Here is a 25,109-nt window from a genome sequence, read left to right on the forward strand (position 1 = left end):
TCCCCCCAGTGCCTAACCCTAAGCCCAGTACTTACCTGATCGCATCCCAACTTATGGTTGATGGAAGTGCTACTTTAGAATTAAACAGGGTATTTCAAGTACTTAAATGTTACGTACCATCATTCAAACTTTCCACTGATCAGTTTCTGTCTTGTCCATGCCTGTATTTAGCTATTTTCAGTGCTTCAACCCCCGCCCCCTGGATCCTATCTGAGTTTTAATTATTTTGCCTCGTCTGCAATGGCTACCGTGTCTGAAACTACCTCTAATCTAATTCCGTCCTTTCATTTGTGTTCTGTCCTTTCCTCTCTCTCATTATATTCTCACTCGGTTCCTTCCTCCTCCCTTTTTTTTTTCTCTCACACCCCCTCTTACTCTTCGGGATGAAATCACTAAATTAAAGTCTGGTTTAATTAAAATAGTGATGAATGCAGATTGCATGAAACACAGACAGTAAAATACAGCCACTTTCTGGCTAGGGACAGACTATAATTACTAAAATTGAGCGCCGAGCCGCGGACCGTCTTTTCTCTTGACACTTACAGGAAATGCGCTATTAGTATTTCCTTTAAGGAAAAGCTGTGGAAATCAGCCAAGTCTTAACCACGTCATTGCTGGGGCAGTGGGCAGCTGGTAGTGAAGGGTTAATTTCTGATCTGCAGTTAAAGTGTGGTTGAACTAGGGCAGGGATGGGGAGCCTATAACTCCCAGATACTGTTGAACACCTCCCAGAATGCCATGCTAAAACTGTTACAGGGCATGCTGGGAAGTGTATTTCAAAAACAGCTGGGAGTCCAAGGCTCCCCATCCTTAAACTAGGCAGTACTTGGTAAAGAATGTTTGTCCCATGGGAATATGCCCTTAATATGAGGCTTGGGTGGACAATATTTATTTACAGTTTCGTATATAGTGCAGCAGATTCCGCTGCGGTTTACAATTATAGACCTTGATGAAACAAACTGTGTAGCAACAGACAGACTTGGCCCTGCCAATGAAAGGTTAAAGACAATACAGGTGGAGGAGCTTTGCCCCCCCCTACCCCACACACCCCTGCCAAAGATGGCCTACTGCTGTGTTTCAGACCTTTATGTCAACCAAATGCCGCATTTGCCGCTATTGGACAAATCCTATTCTTGCTCTCCAATTCGCTCATAAGTGCTCATTACCCTGTGGAGCGGTGAACACCTTTGAGCCGTAAAACAGGCAGCTGCTGCAGCGCAGATTCCCTCTCAGTTGAATTCCCTACTTTGACTTCTCAAATGTTGGTAATTGTGGCCAGACCGTGATCCCTTTCAGTCTCCGAGTATTTGGCAGATGACCCCACACAAGCAAACTTCAGTGATACTCTTCGTGATCAAGTCGCTTGATTCCTAGGTTAGTTAGACGCCAACTATGCAGAGGTATTACTGCCCATAGTATTGCAGTCTCCTAAAGGTGAGCAGTGTATTACTGTGTAAGCCAAACCTAGTCAGCCACGATTCCCGTTCTGCCAGCCTGATCCGTGGACATCGGTGATAGATCAGGGTACTTAAAATATAACATTTTTCAAATGCCCAACATGACGAACCTGCCTATTTTTGGGTCCTCTTCATGGCCCGGGTTTGTTCGGTCCTCGGTCTTCCATACCCTTCATAGAAAAGCATCCATTTATACTAAAAGGACAACTAAACTCTTGTATATGATTCATACTTAACTGCGAATGACCATTGTGAAAGTAAATGGATGGAAGGCCACTCGCCAACAATTTTCAGTTGTGAGAAATAAAGGAAATCCTGGAAACAATAACTGTGGTCCTCCTCCAAGTAAAACAATTTAAATGTCCTTGTGATCTTATGTGCCCCGGTCATTTTAACCGTTTCAGTTGGGATTTAAATACAAAATATTTACACGTCAATAGTCATCTATGTGTTCAAGGAAGTTGAGGCGAACGGGGTTGAGAAGTCACGGGAATGTGTATATGCAGCTCGCGGTGGTTGTATAAGGACCGCTTATTTGGTGAATGTTTGTCCAAAATCTGTGGTCGCTAAAACTAAAGCCTTGGTTATTGCCACTAATTACAGATAAACCCAATTGGAAGCCTTCATAATCCACCATGGGGACTAGCCAGCCATTCCTGGACACCCTAGTGCACATGTCTTCAACCTGCGGCCCTCCAGATGTTGTGGAACTACATGTCCTAGCATGCCCTGACAGTTTTGGCATGCTCTTATAGGAGAAAATGTGGCAATGGATGCTGGGACATGTAGTTTCACAACATCTGGAGGGCCATAGGTTGAAGACCCATGCCCTAGTGCATGCCTTGCAGTATTAATAATGTCACCACTAATCACTCTTAATTATTGCATGTACTAATTATAGTAAATATATGACGTCAGCACCCACCCCAAATTTGGACATCTCCGGCCAAGATAAAAGTCAGCCTAGAATGACTTTTATCTTCGGACAAGACACAAATCTTTCGATGGTCATTTACCATCGAATGATTTTTCGTCTGTGTGCAATGGGATGTTTAAGCGTACACATCCCCTTGCATGCACGGTGGGCAGCATTTACCTGTTCACTACTAGGTGTTTGTTTAGTAAATTTGCACATGTGACTTGGTGTAAGAATTGTGCTGTCATGTTTCTGCACTCGTGTACAAATTCCTTACCAAAATCGAGACAGAATCTTGTGTTTCTACGCGTTATTAATTTATTTATTACCAGTTTCTTATATAGCGCACACATATTCCGCAGCGCTTTACAGAGTGAATAGTTGAACATTCACATCGGTCCCTGCCCCAGTGGAGCTTACAATCTATATTCCCTACCACATGTACATACACACACAAGATATTCTAGGGTTAATTTTTTTGGGCGCCAATTAGCCTACCAGTATATTTTTGGATTGTGGGAGGAAACCGGAGTACCCGGAGGAAACCCACGCAAGTACAGGGAGAATATACAAACTCTGCACAGTTAGGGCCATGGTGGTGATTGAACCCATGATCTCACGACGCACACACTGGCATTCATAGTAGTCACACTCGTGGCCTAATACATTGGCCATCAGCCTGGCTCAGTCAGTCACAAGTGGCACATGGTGCTCCAAACGGGCACAAGTGGCTGTGATGTAGCAATGATGAGCTTGACTACATCTGTATGTCATTGCATCTTTCCAATAGGTTAGGAGAGCGGATGTCCACAAAGTTTGGTCATTGGCCAGTGATGTCACACAGACTTAATTGTCCGCTATATGACCTGGTCCCATTAGGACAATCTTCTATATACGTATATGGAAAGAGTTGGCGCCTTACAGTATATAACAAAGTGGCAAGCAACAATGTACTGTTTTTAATATATATATGGTAATACTGAGTTTTTTATACTGTATTTTACATTTATAGTTCATATTTAAAAATGTCAGTGTTTGGGGATATAGTGGTCCTTTAAAACCTAATAGGCCGGTAACTTATAGCAGTCTAGCTGGTGTGTAACTACACATCCCAGTATTCCCAGCTGTGACAGTTTTAGCATGCCAAAACAGAAAAATTGTGGTAGAGCATGCTGGGATATGTAGTTCCACAGTACCAATTCCTGTTATCACTTTTATATTGTTGCTATAATATTGTTTCCCATTGCGATTGCTGGGATACCTTGGTGACTATTACTATAATTTTGCTTCATTACTAAATGGACCACTCCTTTTGATCCGCTCCCCTTCAGAATGGTAAGAAGTGAAATGCACCCAAGGCTAGGAAGAATATACAATTAATACATTTAAGTGACTGAACCAAGCAGCTGTTCCCGAGCTGCTAACCAAGGAATTAAAAATAATGAAACAAACTAAAAAATTGTTGCATTCAGATATCTGCTAAAAAAAAAAAAGAACAGTGATGTAGCAGCTGTGTTGAAAAAATATAAAATAAACGTTATTTATTATTTTATATATTTCATCATAAAAAAGTTATTGTTTTGTTTAATGTTTCAAAAATATCCTCACATAATAAGGGGGCGGACCAACGCAGTGACAAAGAAGCAAAACAAATCAGTTACAATATGCAACACAAAATAGTAACAGCAAAATAATGTTGTATAATTATACCCCTTTCACATCGCACTTTTAAAACGGTACATTGCCGTTTTTTTTTTCCCATTTTAAAACGTTTAAGGCTGCAATGTGAAAGTGCCAGAGTTGACACGGTTAAAAAGCCCTACATGTTTTAAAGCCCTTTTTTTGGCAGTTTGAACAGCTCTATTTCAATGGCTTGAAACGTGTCCCTTGGAGGTTAAACGGGTTGAATGTTTGAATGGTATTAAATGATTTTTAAAACGGTTTTCACCTGCAATGTGAAAGGTCTCAAGGCTCAGACCCGTTTTAAAGTCCCATTTAAGAATACCGTGTCATTACCCATGTCTGCAATGTGAAAGCAGTATTATAATGTCACAGAGTAACAAAAACAGCATACCACTTGAAACATGCCACGCCTGAACTGATCAACAGTTGCATTGCTCTGCTGGTTGCCACCTAGGGGATACGGTCACTAGGTCTACAAGTATTAGGTCGACAGTGAAAAGGCCAACGTGGTTTTTCCACTCTCTTTATTTAGGCGACATGTGCCGACAGGCGGTATTTCATGCCCTACTAAACCCTAGAACATGGGTCTTCAACCTGTGGCCCTCCAGATGTTGTGAAACTACATGTCCCAACATGCATTGCCACATTTTTTCCTATGAGAGCATGCCAAAACTGTCAGGGCATGCTGGGACATGTAGTTCTACAACATCTGGAGGGCCACAGGTTGAAGACATGTGCCCTAGAAAGTGGTGGGAGAATAAATAGTCTGCCGAGCGCAGCGAGGCACTGTGCCCCAACCATGGCGAGCGCAGCGAGCTATATGAGGGGACGCGGTGCTACGTTTCAGTGTCCATGTCGACATTTGGGACAAAAAAAGGTTAAAAACTCCATGTCGACCTCTTGTCTGTAAACCTTCCCCATATCGACCTAATACATATTGACCTAACCCATGTTGACCTTCAGTCATGTCGACATTCCAGCATGTCGACCTTCACTCATGTCAACCTTCATGCATATCGACCTGGCGGTGTCAACCTAATGCTTGCTGACCTAGTTGCTGTCTATCCAAGATCCATACCCCCATCTAGTGGGTGCTTTCGCTCAGCACTTGAATTCACCCCCATAGAGGTGAGGAGAAGTGTTGGACTGTTATTATATGGGCGATGTTGATTGCGGTAGAGTTTACTCAGTGGTGAGTTTAAGACCACAAAAATATAGCTTGGGGTAAAGTGCAGCTAGTGCAGGCTAAGCATCCATGGGTAGGTGTATTAAGCCTGATGAAGCGATAAAGTGGAAGGTGAAAACGCACCAGCTAATTATCTGTGTCTAAAAAAATGACTCACTGGGGCTCATTGGCTGGTGCCAAAACAGTGTCCAGTACAGATTATATCTTTTCCAATGTTGGATTTTGTGTTTGTTTTGTTTTATTAGCAAGTAACATTTTTTGCATATGTTTAAGAAAATTAATTTTCCACATATAAGGACAAACGTACTAAACCTTGGAAAGTTATAAAGCAGTGGTAGCCAACTCCAGTCCTCGAGAGCTACCAACAGTGCACGTTTTCCAGCTCACCTCGCAGGTGCACAGGTGCACTCATTACTGACTGACACATTTTAAAAGATCCACAGTTGGAGCTAAATACTCCACTTGTGATACTGGGCCTTATTTTGGTTCATTCTTTCTGACAAAAATCCTTCTTAGATGGACAAAACCATGTGCACTGCAGGGGGGCAGATGTAACAGGTGCAGAGATAATTAGATTTGGGTGAGTAATTTTGTTTCTGTGCAGGGAAAATACTGACTGCTTTAATTTTACACTGCAATATAGATCTCACTTTGAAGTAAAACCCCACCCAAATCTAATTCTCTCTGCACAAGTAACACCTGCCCCCCTGCAGTGCACATGGTTTTGCCCATCTAAGAAGGATTTTGTCAGAAAGAATGAACCAAAATAAGGCCCACTGTGAGGAGACCTGGAAAACGTTAACTGTTGGTAGCTCTAGAGGACTGGAGTTGGCTACCCCTGTTATAAAGAGTGGGACTGTCAGCCTAAAATGGAAAAACTTAGGGTGCTAGAGGTTGCAATTGTGTGATGTAGCTATCAGCATCCACCATGGTGGAGGTATGGCCCTCTCCAGAGATAGACCAAGCAAAACCAAACCGTGTGTCGCTCAATAATACATGTGAAACAGTGACACTGAAAATCACAATCTATTAATAATAAAAGACAGAATAAAACCGAAAAAGACATAAACATATATAAACATAGCAAAATGGCATAAATATAGACATATGTATAACCACCCAGGGGTATCAATTAAAATCCGTATTCACTACTAATTCTCCTAATGATATTGCATATATAGATGAAGTTGCACCACATGAATGGCAAAGTACAGTAGGTTGCAATCTGCAAAAAGATGGTACAATAAGGCAATCAGTGACAGGACTGTCAGCCTACATAGTTAATAGGTAGACACACTGAAACAGTGGACACAAAAATAGTTGACACATGAAAAGGTCGACATGAGTTTTTAAAATCCATGTGGACTCTGATAGGGAACGGTAAAGTGTGCGGAGCGCAATGAGGTACCATGTCTGAAGCATACGTTCTACACTAATTGGGGGTCCCGAGTCAACAATGACACCAAAAACACTTAAAAGTGAATCCATAGTAAACTCAACAATTGGTAGTGGGAGCGGTAAACATAGACAAGAATGTTCCTTGCCGACTTTGCTACAATACCTTGCAGTGTTAGATAGATCTGCTGGCACTAGCCAGAGGTGCGGGTATTTGGCTGGCAGAGTAGCCAGTGTGCTCCCCAGCCGATCTGTAACCTTTACACATGCTGTAACATCATCCGGATGTCTTGTTTCGTTTGCAGCTTCCAAATCTTAATAACTACACCCGCCCCTCCTCCTTTTCTTCTCCCGCCTCCCCCAGGCTGTTTGTGGTTCTGACTTGATGATTATTTCATTTATTTATTTTTTTATCTGATTAACTGACACATTGGGATCAAGTCAGACAGAGGCCCCCCTGAGGCAACACAACGATTTCATTTAAAGGGAAGTCGGGAGGTTTGTGATACACGCCACATTTAATGGTTGTGTTTAACAGGCAGAGAAAAATTACCTAGTTCTCCGCAGGGGGGTTGGGGGGGGGGGGGGCAGTGTGTCCTAAGGACTCGCAGTTTAACAAAATTGATAATGGCTGCAAGGTAATTTACTGTTAAGGATTTTTAATTTTTTTTTCTCATTAATATTACATTTCCGCCTATAATTACAGGCTGTGCTATTCACCAATTAAACTGAACGTTGTTACTAATGTCTCCCCTGGACAATTTCATGGTCGGGAGAGCGCTTGGAATTAAGGACACACATAATTGGGGAGTGGTCTTTATCATTTGTAATTGAATTATTGTGTATAGCCCTTAACTACCCCATAAACCTTTGGTGTTTGTAACGCTTAATGCATGCTTGGGGTGGTCACAGTGTGTGGGTTACCTAACAGTATTACAACACTCCACAGGTGATCTATGTACTGCCAGCCTGGTGGGCACTAAGGGGGGGATTTAATTGTTTTTGGGCACCCAGGGGGTTGTAATTATCGGTTTAGCCATTGGGTGTGAATTCCACAAGTGTCCTTAATCTTGGCAGATATCTGCGATTAAATCAGACCAGACCTGGCATTCCGGCAGCATGCCAAGCACTGGTCTGGCCCCTTTACGTGATGGATAATACCCTAGCGGTGGAATTCAGTTGTTTCAATGCAGTGATAATTAATAGGCGCTCATTATGGGAAAGGGTGACTAGGTTACAGGATGAAGGGCAGGGTTGCCTACCTCACCCTCTCCATGAATGAGAACATGCCCTGTACCTGGCCTTCCCTGGTAATGTATGATTGCCACCACCTGTGGTGACACCTTTCTGATCATTTTACCGAGCTCCCCACAGGTGATGGCAATCATACATTACCAGGGAAGTCCAGGAACAGAGCATTTTCTCCCTGCAGGAGAGGGTCAGGTAGGCAACCCTGATGAAGGTTGACATAAATTAGGTCGACCGCTAAAGGTAGACAGGGCTTAGATCGACGGAGGCATAGACACGAAAAAAAAGTGGAAAATCCTACTGTTGACCCTATGACCCATACCCCTTTTTATAGTGTTCAATCTAGCACCTTACATGTTTCAAAACCCTGTGCAGTTCCTCTTTTCTGCCTGGGGTGTCGCTCTCTGCTGTGCTGGTGCTAGCACAGTGTGGTATGTGTCTCAATACAGACCAGACTGTACTAGACGCACCAAACCTTCTAGTGTCAGTCTGTGGCCCTGCTTCATCCATTTATGAAGGGAAGCAGGGGCCAGTTACTGATGTGTTGTATAATAAAAGCATTTTCTGGAGAGGAAGAGGGGGAACTCCCTATATCAACCGATTGGCTTTGAGGTAGCATATATTAAGTGCATTCCATGATATCATAGGTAGATGCTGTTTGTCCGGTCACGCACTTCACTCTGTTCACTGCCTGACGCATTATTCCCATGGTGTTGTTGTGTGGAGAACTTCCTGGTTTACAATGCGTCTGATAGAAGGTAAATTATGGGCAGCTGAGCCTTGATACGTTGTTCCAGTGGTCTAATTAATGGCAGATCATATCCCGGCATCTTTGACTCACAGGGTGCTTATGTTTCAGGAGAAGGAGGCTGTGGATTCGGTCTCTGTTGGTGCCATCCTCTCAGACTACCAGCGTGTACGGGTGGAGAACGTGTAAGTGTTTCATTTAACCATTTTTAAGGTAATATCTATTAGATACATAGATTAATATCTATATATCTTGATGGGATACATGTGACACCCTGGTGTTTGCTGGCGGTCAAAAGACGGACCCCGGCATCCCGATACAGAGAAGCCCGACGCGGGGAATCCCGACAGGTGCTCCATTACTAAGCTATCCCTCTCCTGCTACCCCCTTACCCTAATTCTCTTGCCCCCACAACCTGACCCTAACCCTCCCTCTCCGCCATTGAAACTTAACCCCCCTCCTTCTAGTGCCTAACCCCGACCCCCTCCCCGCTAATGCCAACCCTGACCTCCCTCCCCACTAGTGCCTAACCCCTCACCCCGCTAGTGTCTAACCCTCCCTCTCCGCCATCTAAACTTAACCCCCCTCCTCGCTAATGCCTAACCTAGACCCCCCTCCCCACTAGTGCCTAAACCCCCTCCCTTCTAGTGTCTAACCTTCCTCCCCGCTAGTGCTTAATCCTCCCTATCCACCAGATCAACCTTACCCCCTCCTTCTAGTGCCTAACCCCGACCCCCTCCCCGCTAGTGCCTAACCCCGACCCCCTCCCCGCTAGTGCCTTATCCCGACCCCCTCCCCGCTAGTGCCTAACCCCGACCCCCTCCCCGCTAGTGCCTAACCCGACCCCCTCCTTCTAGTGCCTAACCCTTTCTCCACTAGTGCCTAACCCGACCCCCTCCCCGCTAGTGCCTAACCCGACCCCCTCCCCGCTAGTGCCTAACCCCAACCCCCTCCCTGCTAGTGCCTAACCCCGACCCCCTCCCCGCTAGTGCCTAACCCCGACCCCCTCCCCGCTAGTGCCTAACCCGCCCCCCTCCTTCTAGTGCCTAACCCTTTCTCCACTACTGCCTAACCCCGACCCCCTCCCCGCTAGTGCCTAACCCGACCCCCTCCCTGCTAGTGCCTAACCCTGACACCCCTCCCCGCTAGTGCCTAACCCGACCCCCTCCCCGCTAGTGCCTAACCCCGACCCCCTCCCCGCTAGTGCCTAACCCTGACCCCTCCCCGCTAGTGCCTAACCCTGACCCCTCCCCGCTAGTGCCTAACCCTGACCCCCCTCCCCGCTAGTGCCTAAACCTGACCCCGCTAGTGCCTAACCCTGACTCCCTCCCCGCTAGTGCCTGACCCCCCTTACCCGCTAGTGCCCAACCTTGACCCCCCCCTCCCCGCTAGTGCCTAACCTTGACCCCCCTCCCCGCTAGTGCCTAACCTTGACCCCCCTCCCCGCTAGTGCCTAACCTTGACCCCCCTCCCCGCTAGTGCCTAACCTTGACCCCCCCTCCCCGCTAGTTCCTAACCCTGTCCCCCCCCTCCCAGCTAGTGCCTAACTCTCTCTCTCTGCCACCTAAACCTAACCCCCCTCTTTTCTAGTGCCTAATTTCCCTCCAAGCTAGTGCCTAACCCCCCCTTATCCACTGTCTAACCTAATTCCCTACCCACTAGTGCCTAATACTCTCTATCCGTAGCCTAAACCTAACCCCCCCCCCCCGCCTTACTGCAGCCTAACCCCCCTCCCCACATACTAACCTTAGGTTAGATTAAGTGTCTAAACCTAACCCCCAAGCCACACCCTAGCCCGCCCCCATACTCACCATTCGGGATGCCATCTGTGGGGTTTCCGATGTTGCCATCCTGTTTCGAGGTTCTGGCGCCAGTGTCCTGACGGCAGTCGGGGTGCTGACCGCATCTGCTCTTGGCTCTTTATGGCTGTATGACCTTTAATGCATGAACCGCTTTATATTTACTAACCAGATGCTCCTGTCTCTCCCTCTCTCTCTCTCTGTCTCCAGATGCCAGCGACTAAGCCTTCAGCCTTTAGCTTTCCTTTGGCGTAGAAGACAAGAGGACCTATTGGATGAGATGATATCCGGTGGCGTGCAGGCCATCCTTATCAAGGTAGCTGCGTTTGGTAAGAGGGAACAGACATGGTTAGCATTGGAAATGTTCACAGTTATGTGATGGGCTGATTGAATAGAACAGATAGGTAATAGGTTCTATACCCCACACCAGAGGGAACAAACAGGTCTGTTCCTTTTCTATAAGCATATCCACATAGACGTACTGAATATTAAATGATAGCGCTAAAGTCCTATATGGCTAGGCATCCGATGCGGGGATGTATGAGAGAGAGGAGAGCTTGCGCACTTAGCTACTGATCTGCTGCTTGGCTTACACCAACCTCCCATTCCAATACCTGGTGTAAGGATACCCTATACAGCGCCTTCACCCTATACAGCGCCTTCACCCTATACAGCGCCTTAACCCTATACAGCGCCTTCACCCTATACAGCACCTTCACCCTATACAGCGCCTTCACCCTATACAGCGATCTCACTATATAGAAATCTGTATGTTTGCTCCATCTATATCCGTAATTAGGGTGGCCAATCCCGGGATCGGGATCGGCGGGATCCCGGGATTTGGCCCCCAAAACGCCGGGATTTCAATCCCGGGATTGGAGTTTCCAATCCCGGGATTTCGGGATTAGACTGCGCATGCGCGCAGTCTAATGCCGGGCAGCGTCTGAGCATCGCTCAGACGCTGCCCGACTTCTCTCCGGCAGCACTGTGTGCAGCGTGACCTCTCAGCGTGAGATCAGGGGTCAAGCTGCGCAGGCAGAGGACGCGCCCGGCATTGTAATGCCGTGCCAGACAGCGCGCCCACCCACCCGCCCAGCCCAAGCACCCACTCGCCCAGCCCAAGCACCCACCCAGCCAGCCAGCGCGCCCACTCGCCCAGCCCAAGCGCCCACAGCCAGCGCGAAGCCAGCACGCCAGCGGCATGGACGACCCGTCCCCCCACAACCGGCAACCATCAAATGTAAGTTTGTGGGGCAGTCTTTTAATTAGGAAAGCCAATCCCGGGATCCCGGGAATCCCGGGATTGAGCATTTTTCAATCCCGAATCCCGGGATTGAAAAAATGCCCCGGGATTGGCTTCCCTATCCGTAATCACTTTGACTTTTCCCGTAAAGTGTCCTCATACTATTTCTGTTTTATCTCGGCTAATTAGACGTAATGTCAAAATCTATATATCAGTATATTCCAGATCGATACTATAGCCAAAAGGATTTTTTTTTTTTACTGAAATAGATAAAGGAATAAATTTAAAAGTTTTCCTGGCAAAACTTACTCGGCCACAAGCCATGTGGAAGTGTCTGATCTGATTGGGGGGGGGGGGGGGGGGGGGGAGAGTAACCTGCCTCTGGTCTGATGCGGGGAAGCACATCACCTCTGGTCTGAAGAGGGGGAAGGGGGTAGCACGCCACCTCTGGACTGGTGGGGGGAGGGGGAGCACACCACCTCTGGTCTGATGAGGGGGAAGGGGGTAGCACGCCACCTCTGGCCTGGTGGGGGGAGGGGGAGCACACCACCTCTGGTCTGATGGGGGGAGGGGGAGCACGCCACCTCTGGTCTAGTAGGGGGAGGGGGGGAGCACGCCACCTCTGGTCTAGTGGGGGGAGGGGGGGAGCACGCCACCTCTGGTCTGATGGGGGGGAGGGGGGTAGCATGCCACCTCTGGCCTGGTGGGGGGAGGGGGAGCACGCCACCTCTGGTCTGATGGGGGGAGGGGGAGCACGCCACCTCTGGTCTGATGGGGGGAGGGGGAGCACACCACCTCTGGTCTAATGGGGGGGAGGGGGGAGCACGCCACCTCTGGTCTAATGGGGGGGAGCACGCCACCTCTGGTCTGATGGGGGGAGGGGGGTTTGGAGAAACCTGCCTCTGGTCTAATGCGGGGGAGCACGCCACCTTTGGCCTGACTGGCTTTACCATTTTGAATAGGTTTAATTCAACAGTTAATTAAAACACATACTTTTGTAAAGTGTTTCCAAAGGGTGAAATGAATGATTCACAATGAGCACGCTCTGCAGGGTCTAATGCACAAGCTCATTACTCATATGCAATGTGCCTGGATCACCAGTGTGTTCCGGCTTATGCAGATCTGCACATGGAACAGTACATACAGTACATCAGCCCCGTATGTCTGTGGCTCCGAGACACAGCTAGCCATGTTATAAGACAACAGAATGTGGCACACACAGAATAAGTGCGCGTAGAGAACGGCCCACTGCAATCAGTAACTTGCAATCCCGTGGCCATTCTACAAGTTAAACATAGGAGACAGCTGATCGCACCGCCGCTGTGTAAATAAATAATATAAGCTTAACAAATTAGCAGCCTCTCTATTGGTTTCTGCTTATAAAGGACATAAATAAACAATGGACCATGGAAAAAAATGTGTCTTGTGCAGTTGACGCACTCAATAAATCCAATAGCATCTGTGTGCTGGCCGAGGCTGGGCAGCTGCTGCGGGATGCCTGCGGCCTAGCCCTTATATACACTCACTTGGAGACAGAAAGGTGGTGTGGGGGGGGGGAGGGGCTTTCTTATATTAACCCTTTAAGTGACAATGCTGCTGTGAGAGATCCTCTAAATAGCCGCTAAAAATGCCATCGCCGCTCACAGCCATTTTTAGCGGCTATGTTGAGAATCACTCACAGCAATGTTGGCACAAAAAGTTGAGACTTTTATTGGATACAAAACAGCATATTTCAGTAATAGGTGAGACACAAGTGTAAGCGGTGTTATTATTATTGTTAATGGTGATGATAATCGTATAATAATAATAATGTTATTCTGTAATGGAGCGTTGGTAACATTTTGACAGGTTTAGAAGAAAAACACATTACACCCATTTATCCCCAAACCATTACAATTTCATTACGTTCTATAACGTTACATTAAAATGCTGCATAAATTGTAATTACTCTGTCTGTGTACGATGTTCAGCGCTAGGTTGGTATAACGGCCGTAGCGACTATTGTATTTTATTCTTGAATCTTCCTAGGGTTAGACCCGGAGAAACACCTGGGAAAGTCCTTGGAGGAAATGAGGCCGTATCTCACACAGGTCAGTTCCTGATTGTTAATGTAACATTAGGCGATACATGAGGCGGATTCAGAGGCGATTTCAGACATTTAACTGCTGGTAACAAGAACTCCTATAGGGTCACTTTATTAAGATGGGAGTTGTATTGAAGAGGGGATGTTGTCATGGCAACCAATCAGATTCTATATAATATCTTCTAGAACAGGGCTGGGCAATTGCGGCCCTCCAGATGTTGATGAACTACACATCCCAGCATGCCTTGCATCCGTTTCAGCATGGCCACATAGCAAAACTAATGCAAAGCATCCTGGGATGTGTAGTTCATAAACATCTGGAGGGCCGCAATTGCCCAGCCCTGTTCTAGAAGGTGCTAAATAAATAAGTAGTATTTGATTGGTTGCTATAGACAGCATCCCATCTTTAATATAACTTCCAACTTAGTGTTGGTTGTTACCAGTGTTGTTACCAGTGTTGTTACCAGTGTTGTTACCAGTGTTGTTACCAGTGTTGTTACCAGTGTTGTTACCAGTGTTGTTACCAGTGTTGTTACCAGTGTTGTTACCAGTGTTATTACCAGTGTTATAGACCCATATCGTATACAAATGTATCTTTTTGGGGATGGGTCGTTGTGTCGACCACTGAAGGTCAACAGTTCTTAAGTCGACATGGCGAAGGTTGACATGAGTTGAAAAAAAAAGTCCCGATTGTTGACATAGTCGACTTAGACACTGTCAAAGTGTCCCGCTGCGCTCGCCATGCTTCAGGCGCAGTGCCTCGCTGTGCTCAGCACACTGTACTATTCTCCCACCATGCCGTAGTGAGTGGTAGGACATGGAATACAGCCTGTCGGCACATGTCGGCTAAAAAAAAAAGTGAAAAATCCACGTTGACCTTTTGATCGCCGACCTTGCCATTGACGATCTTCCAACCCTGTCGACCTTAGCTATGTCAAACTATTTCAGGTGTCGTCCCAACGCCATGCGGCCTGAGACACCCCGTGTGACTGAGGGTTTGCAGGACCATGTTTTCCTGCAGTTCCGTTTCCTTCCATAGTGTGCATTATATTGGAGCCTTGCACTGTAATGTTGTACATGTATCAGACAGCTCATCAGCTGAGTACAGAGCCCTCACATACAGCAGGCAGGGTTCCTGCAGCAGCCATGAGAGTAAATGAAGAATTCATATCCAAGCTCATCATACATGTTCTGGGCCTTTGTCTGTTTCAGCTGTCTGCCCAATACGGTGTCCACGTGTGCGGGGAAGGAGGGGAGTACGAGACCCTCACTTTGGATTGTCCTCTTTTCAGGAAGAAAATTGTTGTGTAAGTTTATCTCTATTACCTATCTGTATAACAAGTCTGTAACGGTGTCCTGACTAGTGCATGTTTTCTGGATCTACCGTGTAGAGTCGATTTCTCTGCTGCTTTTACTTTTCTATATGGTCTGAAGGTGCAATTGGAACAGGGTCTGTCCCAGACTGGAACAGTGTTCCAAATTTTGGGTCAAAACAGGGGATTTTTAGGCGATTCAGACATCCGCTTGTTGCGGGACAAATTCGCTCCCCCCCGTCTGATTATAGGGGTTTGTATATGAGCATATGCAAACCCCTGGGGCTTTTGCTCCAGGATGGGAGGGCGGGGGACAGACGCAAGGGACCACCCAGCGTTTCATGGGCGTGACTACAAAAACTCCTGCGAACGCAGTCGTATTGATGCCTGGTCGGGTGAGGGCGTCTGACGTCACTTGACGTCTGAGCCACCCAGAATTTGGCCATATTAAGCCACAAAAAAAGTCAGTCTAGACTGACTGTTATTAGCGATGGGGGAAAAAATAATTCGATGGTGAGTGACCATCGAATAATTTCTCTCCCATACGGACGCATGCGAGCGGATGTCTATCGATGATCGTCAATTGGGGAAATGAAGCATGTTAAAAATTCCCCATTCCAAATTTCCCATCAGGATTATGGAAATCAGGATTTTTAAACTTGTTTAATATCCCCCATCCCCCGATGCTACGGACTGCCCTCAATACATCATAGATGTTTGGGCACCTTTAATCCCCAACATCTCCCATACTGATGAACTTTAAAGGTTCTAAAGGAGAAATACGCGTCTCCTTCCGTATATGAGAACCTCCATGACAGGCGTCACACAGTAGCAGAACACTGCCAATATTACTCCTGTGCCAGCTCGCATCTGAAGGACCCACCCCGCCAGTTAGTTGAACATTCCGATTTGCCTTGGTGCTGCTGCAATAGCACAGCGGCGCTCCCAGACGGTCAGCTCCCCACGCTCAGTGACAGGAGCACTTCCTGGGAAGAAATCACCCAAACGGACACATTTCTGGTAACTGCAAAGCTCTGTGACTCTAGCACTTCACGGCTGTAAGTGCTTCGAAATAAAACCCCTTCTCAATAAGTGCTTTCACTTTTTAACAATAAATCCCTATAATCAGACCTCCATAAGCCTGTGCTGACTGCCATCCGTCATGATATTCTTTCTGCGAGTGGCTGCCAGTACTGTCCAGAAAGTAAGGACCTGTTCTTGACATTAGGAACATTTTGCTATTTTCAACAGTTGCGAACGGAAGCAAAAAAAAAAAAAAAATGACTGTTGTAAATACATAGGAGCTGCCAGGAGGGTGGTGAGCACACTCGGTTAATGTCAGTTACTGTAAGTGGCTGGGGCTATTTCAAATATAGGACTGCTGTCAGGTTAAATGGAGCCGTTTCCATGACTACACAAATACTGTTCTTCCTGCTTTTACAATGTGTCAAACTTTTTTATTTTTTTTATTTTGATCTTTTAAACTGTGTTTTTTTTTTTAAGAAGTTTAAACTTTCTTTGCACTTTTACTTTTATATATTTGTAATGTGACTATTTCGGATATTTCTATCGCTTCGCACATTAGGGATATAGTCAAAAGGTTGACAATAACAACCATGACACCACCACGCTGATAGTTACGATGTCGACATTCTTAAAATGCTGACAACTTATGCATCAACGTTGGCAGAATGTTGACAGGTGAGTATTGACATTAACCCTTTGAGGGATGTGCAAAATATCGTCTAAAAATCCCAGTGTCACTCATGTTTGTTATATAAATTAAAATAAAAAATGTTGTGTAAAAAAAAAAAAAGATTATTTTTCCTATATAAAGTAACATTACAGGTCATTATGATGAATACAAATGTTTGCTTGGGCACTTTTCACACCTATTTTGACAAGTTCACATAGCCCTCAAAGGGTTTAAGGGGGTCATTCAGGTTGGCTCGCAAGGCACAAGTGGAGCAGATGTAACATGTAACATGTGCAGAGAGAGAGTTAGCTTTGGGTGGGGTGTGTACTTCAAACTGATATCTACAGACGGAGCGCCTCTCAGCCAGTGCTGGGAGTTGCCAGATTTCCTTAGCACTCTGACGGACGCGCTAGTGTCTCACACGCACTCGCACCCATCAACATGGCGGCAGTGAGCACTTTCCCCTGCCTGTCTCCACTTCAAGGATACGGGAGATCAGGGGGAGCAGCAGAGGGCTCCGTGCCCCCTTCCGGCGGATGGCGGTTTTATCTCCAACGGGAGCTGCTCCATCTGTATATTACAGTGTAAAAATAAAGCCGCCAGTACTTACCCTGCACAGAAACGAAATAACTCCCCCAAAGCTAACTCTCTCTGTACGTTCCATTTGCCCCACCTGCAGTGCACATGGTTTTGTCCATGTGCTTTGCAAACCAAACTGAATCACCACCTAAATGTTGACAATAGGGTTAGTCTGGAGGTGGGGGAGGTTAAGCGTTAGGGATGGGCACTAGAGGATTAGGCATCTGAATTAAGGCCTGGTAGTGATGGTAATTTGATCGCTGGGGCCTGGAACAAGCTGCTGCAACCGCCTGGAGAAGATAAGCCAACACCAGACCACCACAAGACCATGCTGGGGCCTGGAACAAGCTGCTGCAACCGCCTGGAGAAGATAAGCCAACACCAGCCCACCACGAGACCGTGCTGGGGCCTGGAACAAGCTGCTGCAACCGCCTGGAGAAGATAAGCCAACACCAGACCACCACGAGACCGTGCTGGGGCCTGGAACAAGCTGCTGCAACCGCCTGGAGAAGATAAGCCAACACCAGCCCACCACGAGACCGCGCCCCTTCCTATAGATGCACTTGCGATCACAATGCGTTGGGCTTGTTTCACTTCGCCAACAATGAAACTAACGAGGCGTTCGGGGCATCTGCAAGTGTGATGAATACATAGAACAGGACTCGCCCGTTCACAGACTTCGGTGTATTGACCTTTGTTAACCGTATGCATAGTGCTATGGCCTGTATACTTTGCTGTATTTAATGCGTCATGCCACCGTGTGTATACCGGCCGCGGTGCTTATCGTACAGATAAATGTCAGATGTACAGACAACACATGTGACCATCATATGATCACTCCAATATTAGCCCTGCCCGATAGTGGTTGGAAGCAGGAGAAGCTCATTTTTAATCATCTTTTTAGGCATAATGGATGACCGCTAAGGGTCTCTGCTCTAATAATCTGCTGAGTTTCTCTCATGGATCTGGAGCTAATTATAGAGTGTTATTCGTGTGCTCTCCATATCTCTCCTGGCCTGTAATTATAGCTGCACTATTAGCAAGCTGCCATCATAGCTGCAGGCGACAGCTCTGGGAGGTCAGCTCTGTACCTCCTGTCCTGTCCTGTCCGTCTCCTGCTCTTCTGTGCGCTGCTAATGCTGCAATGTCAACATTATCCACAACTTCTCTCACTACTTTCTTCATTATTTTCTGGTATTTCTTTCTTACCTGTACAGTGGAAAATGGATATAAAGGGCATCTCCTTATTAGTGAAGTTGTACCACGCTGCTCCTCACCAGGTTCGCCATGGCTGCCATGTGCATCTGCTGGAATGCTGAGCATGTATTATATATGGAATGTGTGTATTTATAATGGGGTAAAGATTAATGCGCTGCTGTTATGTATATCAGCCACTGACTGTCGCCTCTCCTCTACCTCAGTCACTGCGTCCCATGTGCGCAGCTAACATTGTACCCCCTTCACTGGAACGAGCTTCCTCGCTTTATTAGACTCTCCATGACCGCGCAAAGCTTCAAACGGGCGCTGAAAACGCACTTTTTCAAAGTGTACCCTTCCGCATAACCTAATACCGAGACCGCTCTCTGTACCCACCATCTCATGTCCTGGCCAACTCTTACTTCATGCCATCAGGCACCTTTTGCTCTTGCCTCTTGTTGCTGGTCTGTCTCCCCCCACCTCTTAAACTATAAGCTCCTTGGAACAGGGCCCTCCTTTGTCCTGTTCTTACAGCCCTCTCCTGCTCAGCAACCGTCTATACCGGCATCTCTTACACTCATAATCGTTCATCTCTACCACTGGTAGCCTATCGTAGTACGCAGGCATCTCCTCTGCTTCCCTAAGTCTCAGTTGTGTACTGAGAATTGTGCTGCTTATTGTAACTTGTGCCCTGTTTTACTCAGTTACTGTGTAATGTTTATGTCTGTTTTGGCTGTATTGTTCTAATGTGTGCCCTATATACGGCACTGCCAACCACTTGTGGCGCTTAATAAATAATATCTAACAATAATACTAGAAACCTATGACCTGTTAATGATTGTGTAAACCGTCTAATGGGACCAGTAAGTGATTGGCTGTTTCAGGTATGCGTGTCGGCACTGTTACCCAGCCAGTTCTGTGCTTGTGGTATGTGACAACCTAGAGTGCGCACAAAAGATTTTTTTTGGTAACTAGTCGCTGGGTAAACCCTGTGGCAAATAGAATTTGTCCCCCTAGTGTTAATTCTAGCACCCTGCACCTGAGACACCCCGTGCAGTTCCTCTTTCCTGCCTAAGGTGTCACACTCTGTTAAAGTGCTGCTAGCACACTGTGGTCTGTGTATCAGTGCTAAGATATAGACCACATTGTGCTAAAAGCACCAGCGCAATCAGCGACACCCCAGGCAGGAATGAGGAACTGCGTTGGTTGTGACAGGTACAGGGTACTAGAAGGAACCTTATGTTCCCATTGAATCTGTCTTTTTTTTATTTTTAGTACAGAAAAGTAAAGTGAACATCATTTTGCTTGTAAAACCCTGACTATGGGGCAGATGTACTAAGCCTGGTGAAGTGATAAAGTGGAAGGTGATAACACAAAAGCCAGTCTGCTTCTAACTAGCTGGTTTTGAAAAATGACAGAAGCCGATGCGTTATCACCTTCAACTTTATCACTTCACCCGGCATAATACATCTGCCCCAATGTCTACTGTTGTGACAGTTGTATACATTGAAATAATAGAAGTTAAACTTGCAAATATACAATAGTAATCACTCACAGTGGTGACTTCCCGCTGGAATAAGCTTTGTTCTGTCATATTGCTTTCCATCCTATGAAGCATCATTGATGCAGATTGCATTAACATATGCTGAGGCACTTCCCTCATTCCTAGGAAAATTCGTTTTTTTTATTTATTATTATTAGTACTATTATTTTTATTAATTATTATATCATTTATTATTATTTATCATGTATTATTATTATTTTTTTATTATTATAATTTATTTATTATTAATTTTTTTTATTATAATTTATTATACTTTATTATTTATTATTATTAATGTTATTATTTATCATTTATTTATTATTTATTATGCTTTTATTAGTATTTATATTATTTATTATCATTTTTATTTATTATTATTATTATTATTATTATTATTATTATGATTATTTGGACTGTCCCCGTGAATGTACGTAGAAGCCATAGGAAGCTTGCTGTGTATGCAGACCCCCCACACACACACCTGCAGTCCTGCTCTACATGTGTCACGTCCCATCCCTACATCTCCTGTGATGTAGCTGGTCAGGGCAGCTGTCCAGTCGTGTACATAACCCTTCTGTCTCTTCATGCTGCAGTGACTCCACAGAGGTGGTGATGCATTCTAATGACGCCTTCGCTCCCGTGGCTTATCTGCGGCTACTAAAGCTTCATTTGGAGAGTAAAGTGAGTATGGTCTGGCCCACATTAGCATTGGCTAGAACTGAGAGAGTGCGTTGTAGGGAGATGGATATTAAGGCATTCTATGTATAAGCAATTATGTTGACTTCATTTGGGTGGGAAACTTGTCTCAATAAAGGAACTCTGTGGTTCCGACTACATTTGGTTCTTGGTCTGTAACGATCCGGTGGGACATTTCTATTTTCTACTTTCTGTGTCATCCATTCATAAAGTCAGAGGTCTTCCCAACTCCCCTTGCTGCCAACCAATCCCAAGCAGTCAGTGTGGGAAACCACTTGTTATTGGCTGGTACCAAAGAGGGTGGAGCTACCTGTGTTCTTTATGTACTTGTGACCAAACTGGATGAGTTGCTGAATCATGAAGGGGGGAGGGATGTATAAATATGTACTTACTGTATGTATTTAAATCAAACCAACAGCAGTAAAGTATATTAACATGATGGTAGATCTATTATTCTTTAGGTTTGGGTGGTAGAAATAAGGGACTTTACTAAATATTGGCAAATACCAGGAACTAATAGATTAAAAGCTAAAGAGATAGAAGCTGTAAGCAGGGTGGGTGTCTGCAAATTTTTAGCAAGACCATTATCCAAATCATTGAATCGGCCCCCTCATACACTATGCGATTTGGACTTGATTTCACCCAATTCCGGTGGATCATGCCGAGTGGGCCCGGCAATTTGGGCCGGGTGAAACCGACCTAAATCGCATGTGTATGACATCCGATGCGCGGTCCCATGTACATAGGACCAGCATCGGAGGGTGAAAAGAATGGGCTGTTTATGTTAAATATAAATATAAATAAATAAAAAAAATATATATATTTCATTCTGCTCCTCGGTGGTCTTTACATGTGATAAATCTTATGGGGAAAAAAATGGCACATCAAGCATGTGAGCCTAGCAGAAAGCCGCCGGGGTGGATTATTGGGTTAATTGGATGCGACTTTTCCCCTCGGGGAAGTCGCATAGTGTATGGGGGCCTAAACACAAAAAGAAGAGTAAGGTGCATGAATGGGCTATAAAGCAATGCATTATTAGATTTGCGTTGAACTATTGGGAGTTCTGCTAGGAAAGGGTGGGGGCAAAATGTAAGCGGCCACAAGAAATCTTTGTGGATTACCAAAAGGGGGATTACCAACTCGCGGATCAACTGCAGCAAATACCACATAACTGCTCATTATTTATCTTCTTCCTCCCTTCTGGCACTGGATACAAGAGGTTAGTCATCCCTCTGCAGAAATGTCATGAATATGGGACTGAGTCACAATTGACCGCAAAATGCAAACCTTTCTTACATGGACAAAACCATGCTGCACTGCAGGTGGGGCAGATGTGCAGAGAGAGTTCGTAAGGTTGACATGCATTTTGTGTGTATGTTGACATGGACCCCCAATTAGTGTAGTGCGTACGCTCGCCATGTTTCGGGGATGGGCCACCACCGCTGCGCTCTGCAAACGTTACTATTACTAATCAGTGTTGACGTGGATGTGAAATTATGGAAAATTCCAAAAAACTAGAAACATAAACTTAAAGAAGTCATGTCCACCTTTTGCATGTTGACCTTTGGTGTCAACCTATTCACTGTCTACCTATACACTGTAGACCAGGGGTGGCCAAACCGGTCCTCGAGATCTACCAACGGTCCAGGTTTTCCAAATCACCTAGCCGATGCACAGCTTTAGTCATTACTAACGGTCACATGACCCAAATTATCTAGCTGGTGCACAGCTGTAGTCATTACTAACGGTCACATGACCCAAATCATCTAGCTGGTGCACAGCTGTAGTCATTACTAACTGTCACATTCCCCAGATCACCTAGCCGATGCACAGCTTTAGTCATTACTAACGGTCACATGACCCAAATTATCTAGCTGGTGCACAGCTGTAGTCATTACTAACGGTCACATGACCCAAATCATCTAGCTGGTGCACAGCTGTAGTCATTACTAACTGTCACATTTCCCAGATCACCTAGCCGGTGCACAGCTGTAGTCATTACTAACTGTCACATGACTCAAATCATCTAGCTGGTGCACAGCTGTAGTCATTACTAACTGTCACATTTTCAAACCTGCTGCCTTCATTCCTACTATAGATCCACAGGTGGCCTGAGAAACATGAACCGTTGGTAGATCTTGAGGACAGGTTTGGCCACCCCTGGTCTAGACCTATCAACCAGATACCATTGTATTACAAGTCCCATAATTAGACTGGGAATGCTGTATATCAACAAATGCATCCTGTGTGTTGGTACTATAAATTCCTTGCCCTTCTATTGGGCTATATTCAAGTGTCTCTGCTGTACTTATTGACCAGATGACTCGTCCATATCTAGGCTGGGTCTCCAGGGTTACAGCTCGGTGGTCCATGTCCATGTGATGTTACACAACCGGTGCCTGATGAGACTGAACAACCCAGTGAGACCGAGAGCCAGTCTATGGCTTGTATACCGCAGACGCGGCTGCCGGGTATGTATCACGCTATAGTGGTCCTATTATTACTGTGCCTGCTTGGATTTTGATGCCATCTTTGGTGCAAATGTTGTAGGATATAGACGCCTGTCGGAGCCATCTCAAGGTCCTCAGCAACCCCATCAATGAAATAACGAGGTACCTCAGCGCCCCGACAGACCGGCCACGTCAGTATCAGTCATGGCACCATGTTTCTCTGCGTACATGATTGCAGCTGAAGGTTGAAACAACCTCTGAAAACGTTTATGCCGCTTGTGCATTTTTGCTACCACCCTTCGTTATCTCCCCAGAACGGTCCCTTCCTATCAATCACTGTGAGCGCCATTGCCAAGGTTCCTTAGCGCATGCATCGTGCTATCCCAGCATGTGCACAGTTTGAAGATCATCTGTCAGCAGCGTGACAATCGCTAGTGCATACATCCATGAATTAGGACCGTATTGCGGCCGGGTTGGTCTGCGTCCAATGAATTTAAACCATTTTGCTTTCACGTTTCGCTTGTCTGCTTTTTTTTTTGGTGCTATCTTTTAATGCAGGCTTGGTAAACCTTTGGCCCTCCAGCTTTTGTTGAACTACACATCCCAGCATGCCCTGTTACAGTTGTGTTATTTGGCCATGCTGAAACTGTTGCATGGCATCCTGGGATGTGTAGTAACAAAACAGCTGGAGGGCCAGATGTTCTCCCATACCTGCTTTATAGCATATATTGTTTATTAGAAAGATCTGAGGTAAATGTTCTGACAAACACTTCACGCATTTATCCTTGCAGGTAAAGGAACGCATTGTTCATCCCGGTCAGCGAGTGGTTTTCAGTGGATCAGCGGAATCACAGCCATTGGAGATAATGTGCGAGAGGCCACTCTCAAAGGACTCTCTTCCCTGAAAGGTAAGTACATAGAGAATCAGAATCTGCTTTATTGGCCAGATATACTTGCGTATACTAGGAATTTGTTTTTGGTTTGCTGTGCAGCAGCCAGGTGGGTAACAAGTAAACAGCATGCAGTATAAACAATATAAACAGGTGGGGGAACGTATATATATATAGAAAGTTATTCCGAGGGGACACCGTGTTAGATTATGTGCAAAGGGTTAAGGCGCAACTAGACAGTGAGGTGTTCACGTGTCAACAGGTGAACCGCTTGAGGAAAGAAACTTTTTAGGCTTCTGGTGGACCAGGTGGGAATAGCCCTGTAGCGTCTGCCTGATGGCAGCAGGTTAAACAAGCCATGGCCAGGATGTAGTTGGTCCTTGACTATCTTCGTTGCCCGCTTTTTTGCTCTGGACAAGTACAGGTCCTGGACAGAGGGAAGGTCTGTCCCGATTATCTTCTCCGCAGTTCTGACTATCTTTTGGAGTCTGCATTTGTCTCTCTCTCGCTGGTGGAGCCGCACCAGACCAGTATTGAGGAGCACAGTAGAGACTCCACAATTGCGGAGTAGAAGAGGAGCAGAAGCTTCTGTGGGATGTTGAACTTCCTCAGTTGCCTAAGGAAGAATAGTCTCTGCTGCGCTTTTCCAACAATAGTATCAGTGTTGGGCCACCATTTAAGGTCCCGGGAGATTGTGGTTCCTAGGAACTTGAAGGAGTCCACTAGCGACACCACACTGTCCGCAATTGTTAGCGGAGGAACACCAACAGCCTTCTTCCTAAAGTCCACTACCATCTCAACGGTTTTGAGTGGGTAGAGGTGTAAGATGATTAGTAGGATCGCACTGTGGGTGCCGGACCTCCTTTCTCCATGTTCCTACTTTGTCTTCCCCTGTGAAGGGGTTAATGAAAAATGTATCATTGTGTAAGAATAGCACGGCAATTAAGAAAGAAATGTAATTGGATATTGATAATCCGGGTGTGTTCT

At 45.9% G+C, this 25,109-nt stretch overlaps 1 protein-coding gene across 9 annotated transcripts in view; it reads left to right on the forward strand.

The window, feature by feature from the left end:
• DPH6 (diphthamine biosynthesis 6) overlaps positions 1–25,109 on the forward strand; it is a 225,223-nt gene that overhangs the window by 179,216 nt on the left and 20,898 nt on the right. For all 9 annotated transcript variants that reach the window (XM_083166828.1, XM_083166829.1, XM_083166826.1 and 6 more), the window contains 7 exons: positions 8,745–8,818; positions 10,643–10,761; positions 13,704–13,765; positions 14,971–15,065; positions 20,680–20,767; positions 23,121–23,253; positions 24,024–24,140. In XM_083166828.1, the coding sequence (XP_083022954.1) occupies positions 8,745–8,818; positions 10,643–10,761; positions 13,704–13,765; positions 14,971–15,065; positions 20,680–20,767; positions 23,121–23,253; positions 24,024–24,140 (688 nt within the window). The remainder of the gene's footprint in view (positions 1–8,744; positions 8,819–10,642; positions 10,762–13,703; positions 13,766–14,970; positions 15,066–20,679; positions 20,768–23,120; positions 23,254–24,023; positions 24,141–25,109) is intronic.

Source organism: Crinia signifera, chromosome 12, assembly GCF_055691185.1.
Source record: "Crinia signifera chromosome 12, ASM5569118v1, whole genome shotgun sequence".
Lineage (NCBI taxonomy): Eukaryota > Metazoa > Chordata > Amphibia > Anura > Myobatrachidae > Crinia > Crinia signifera.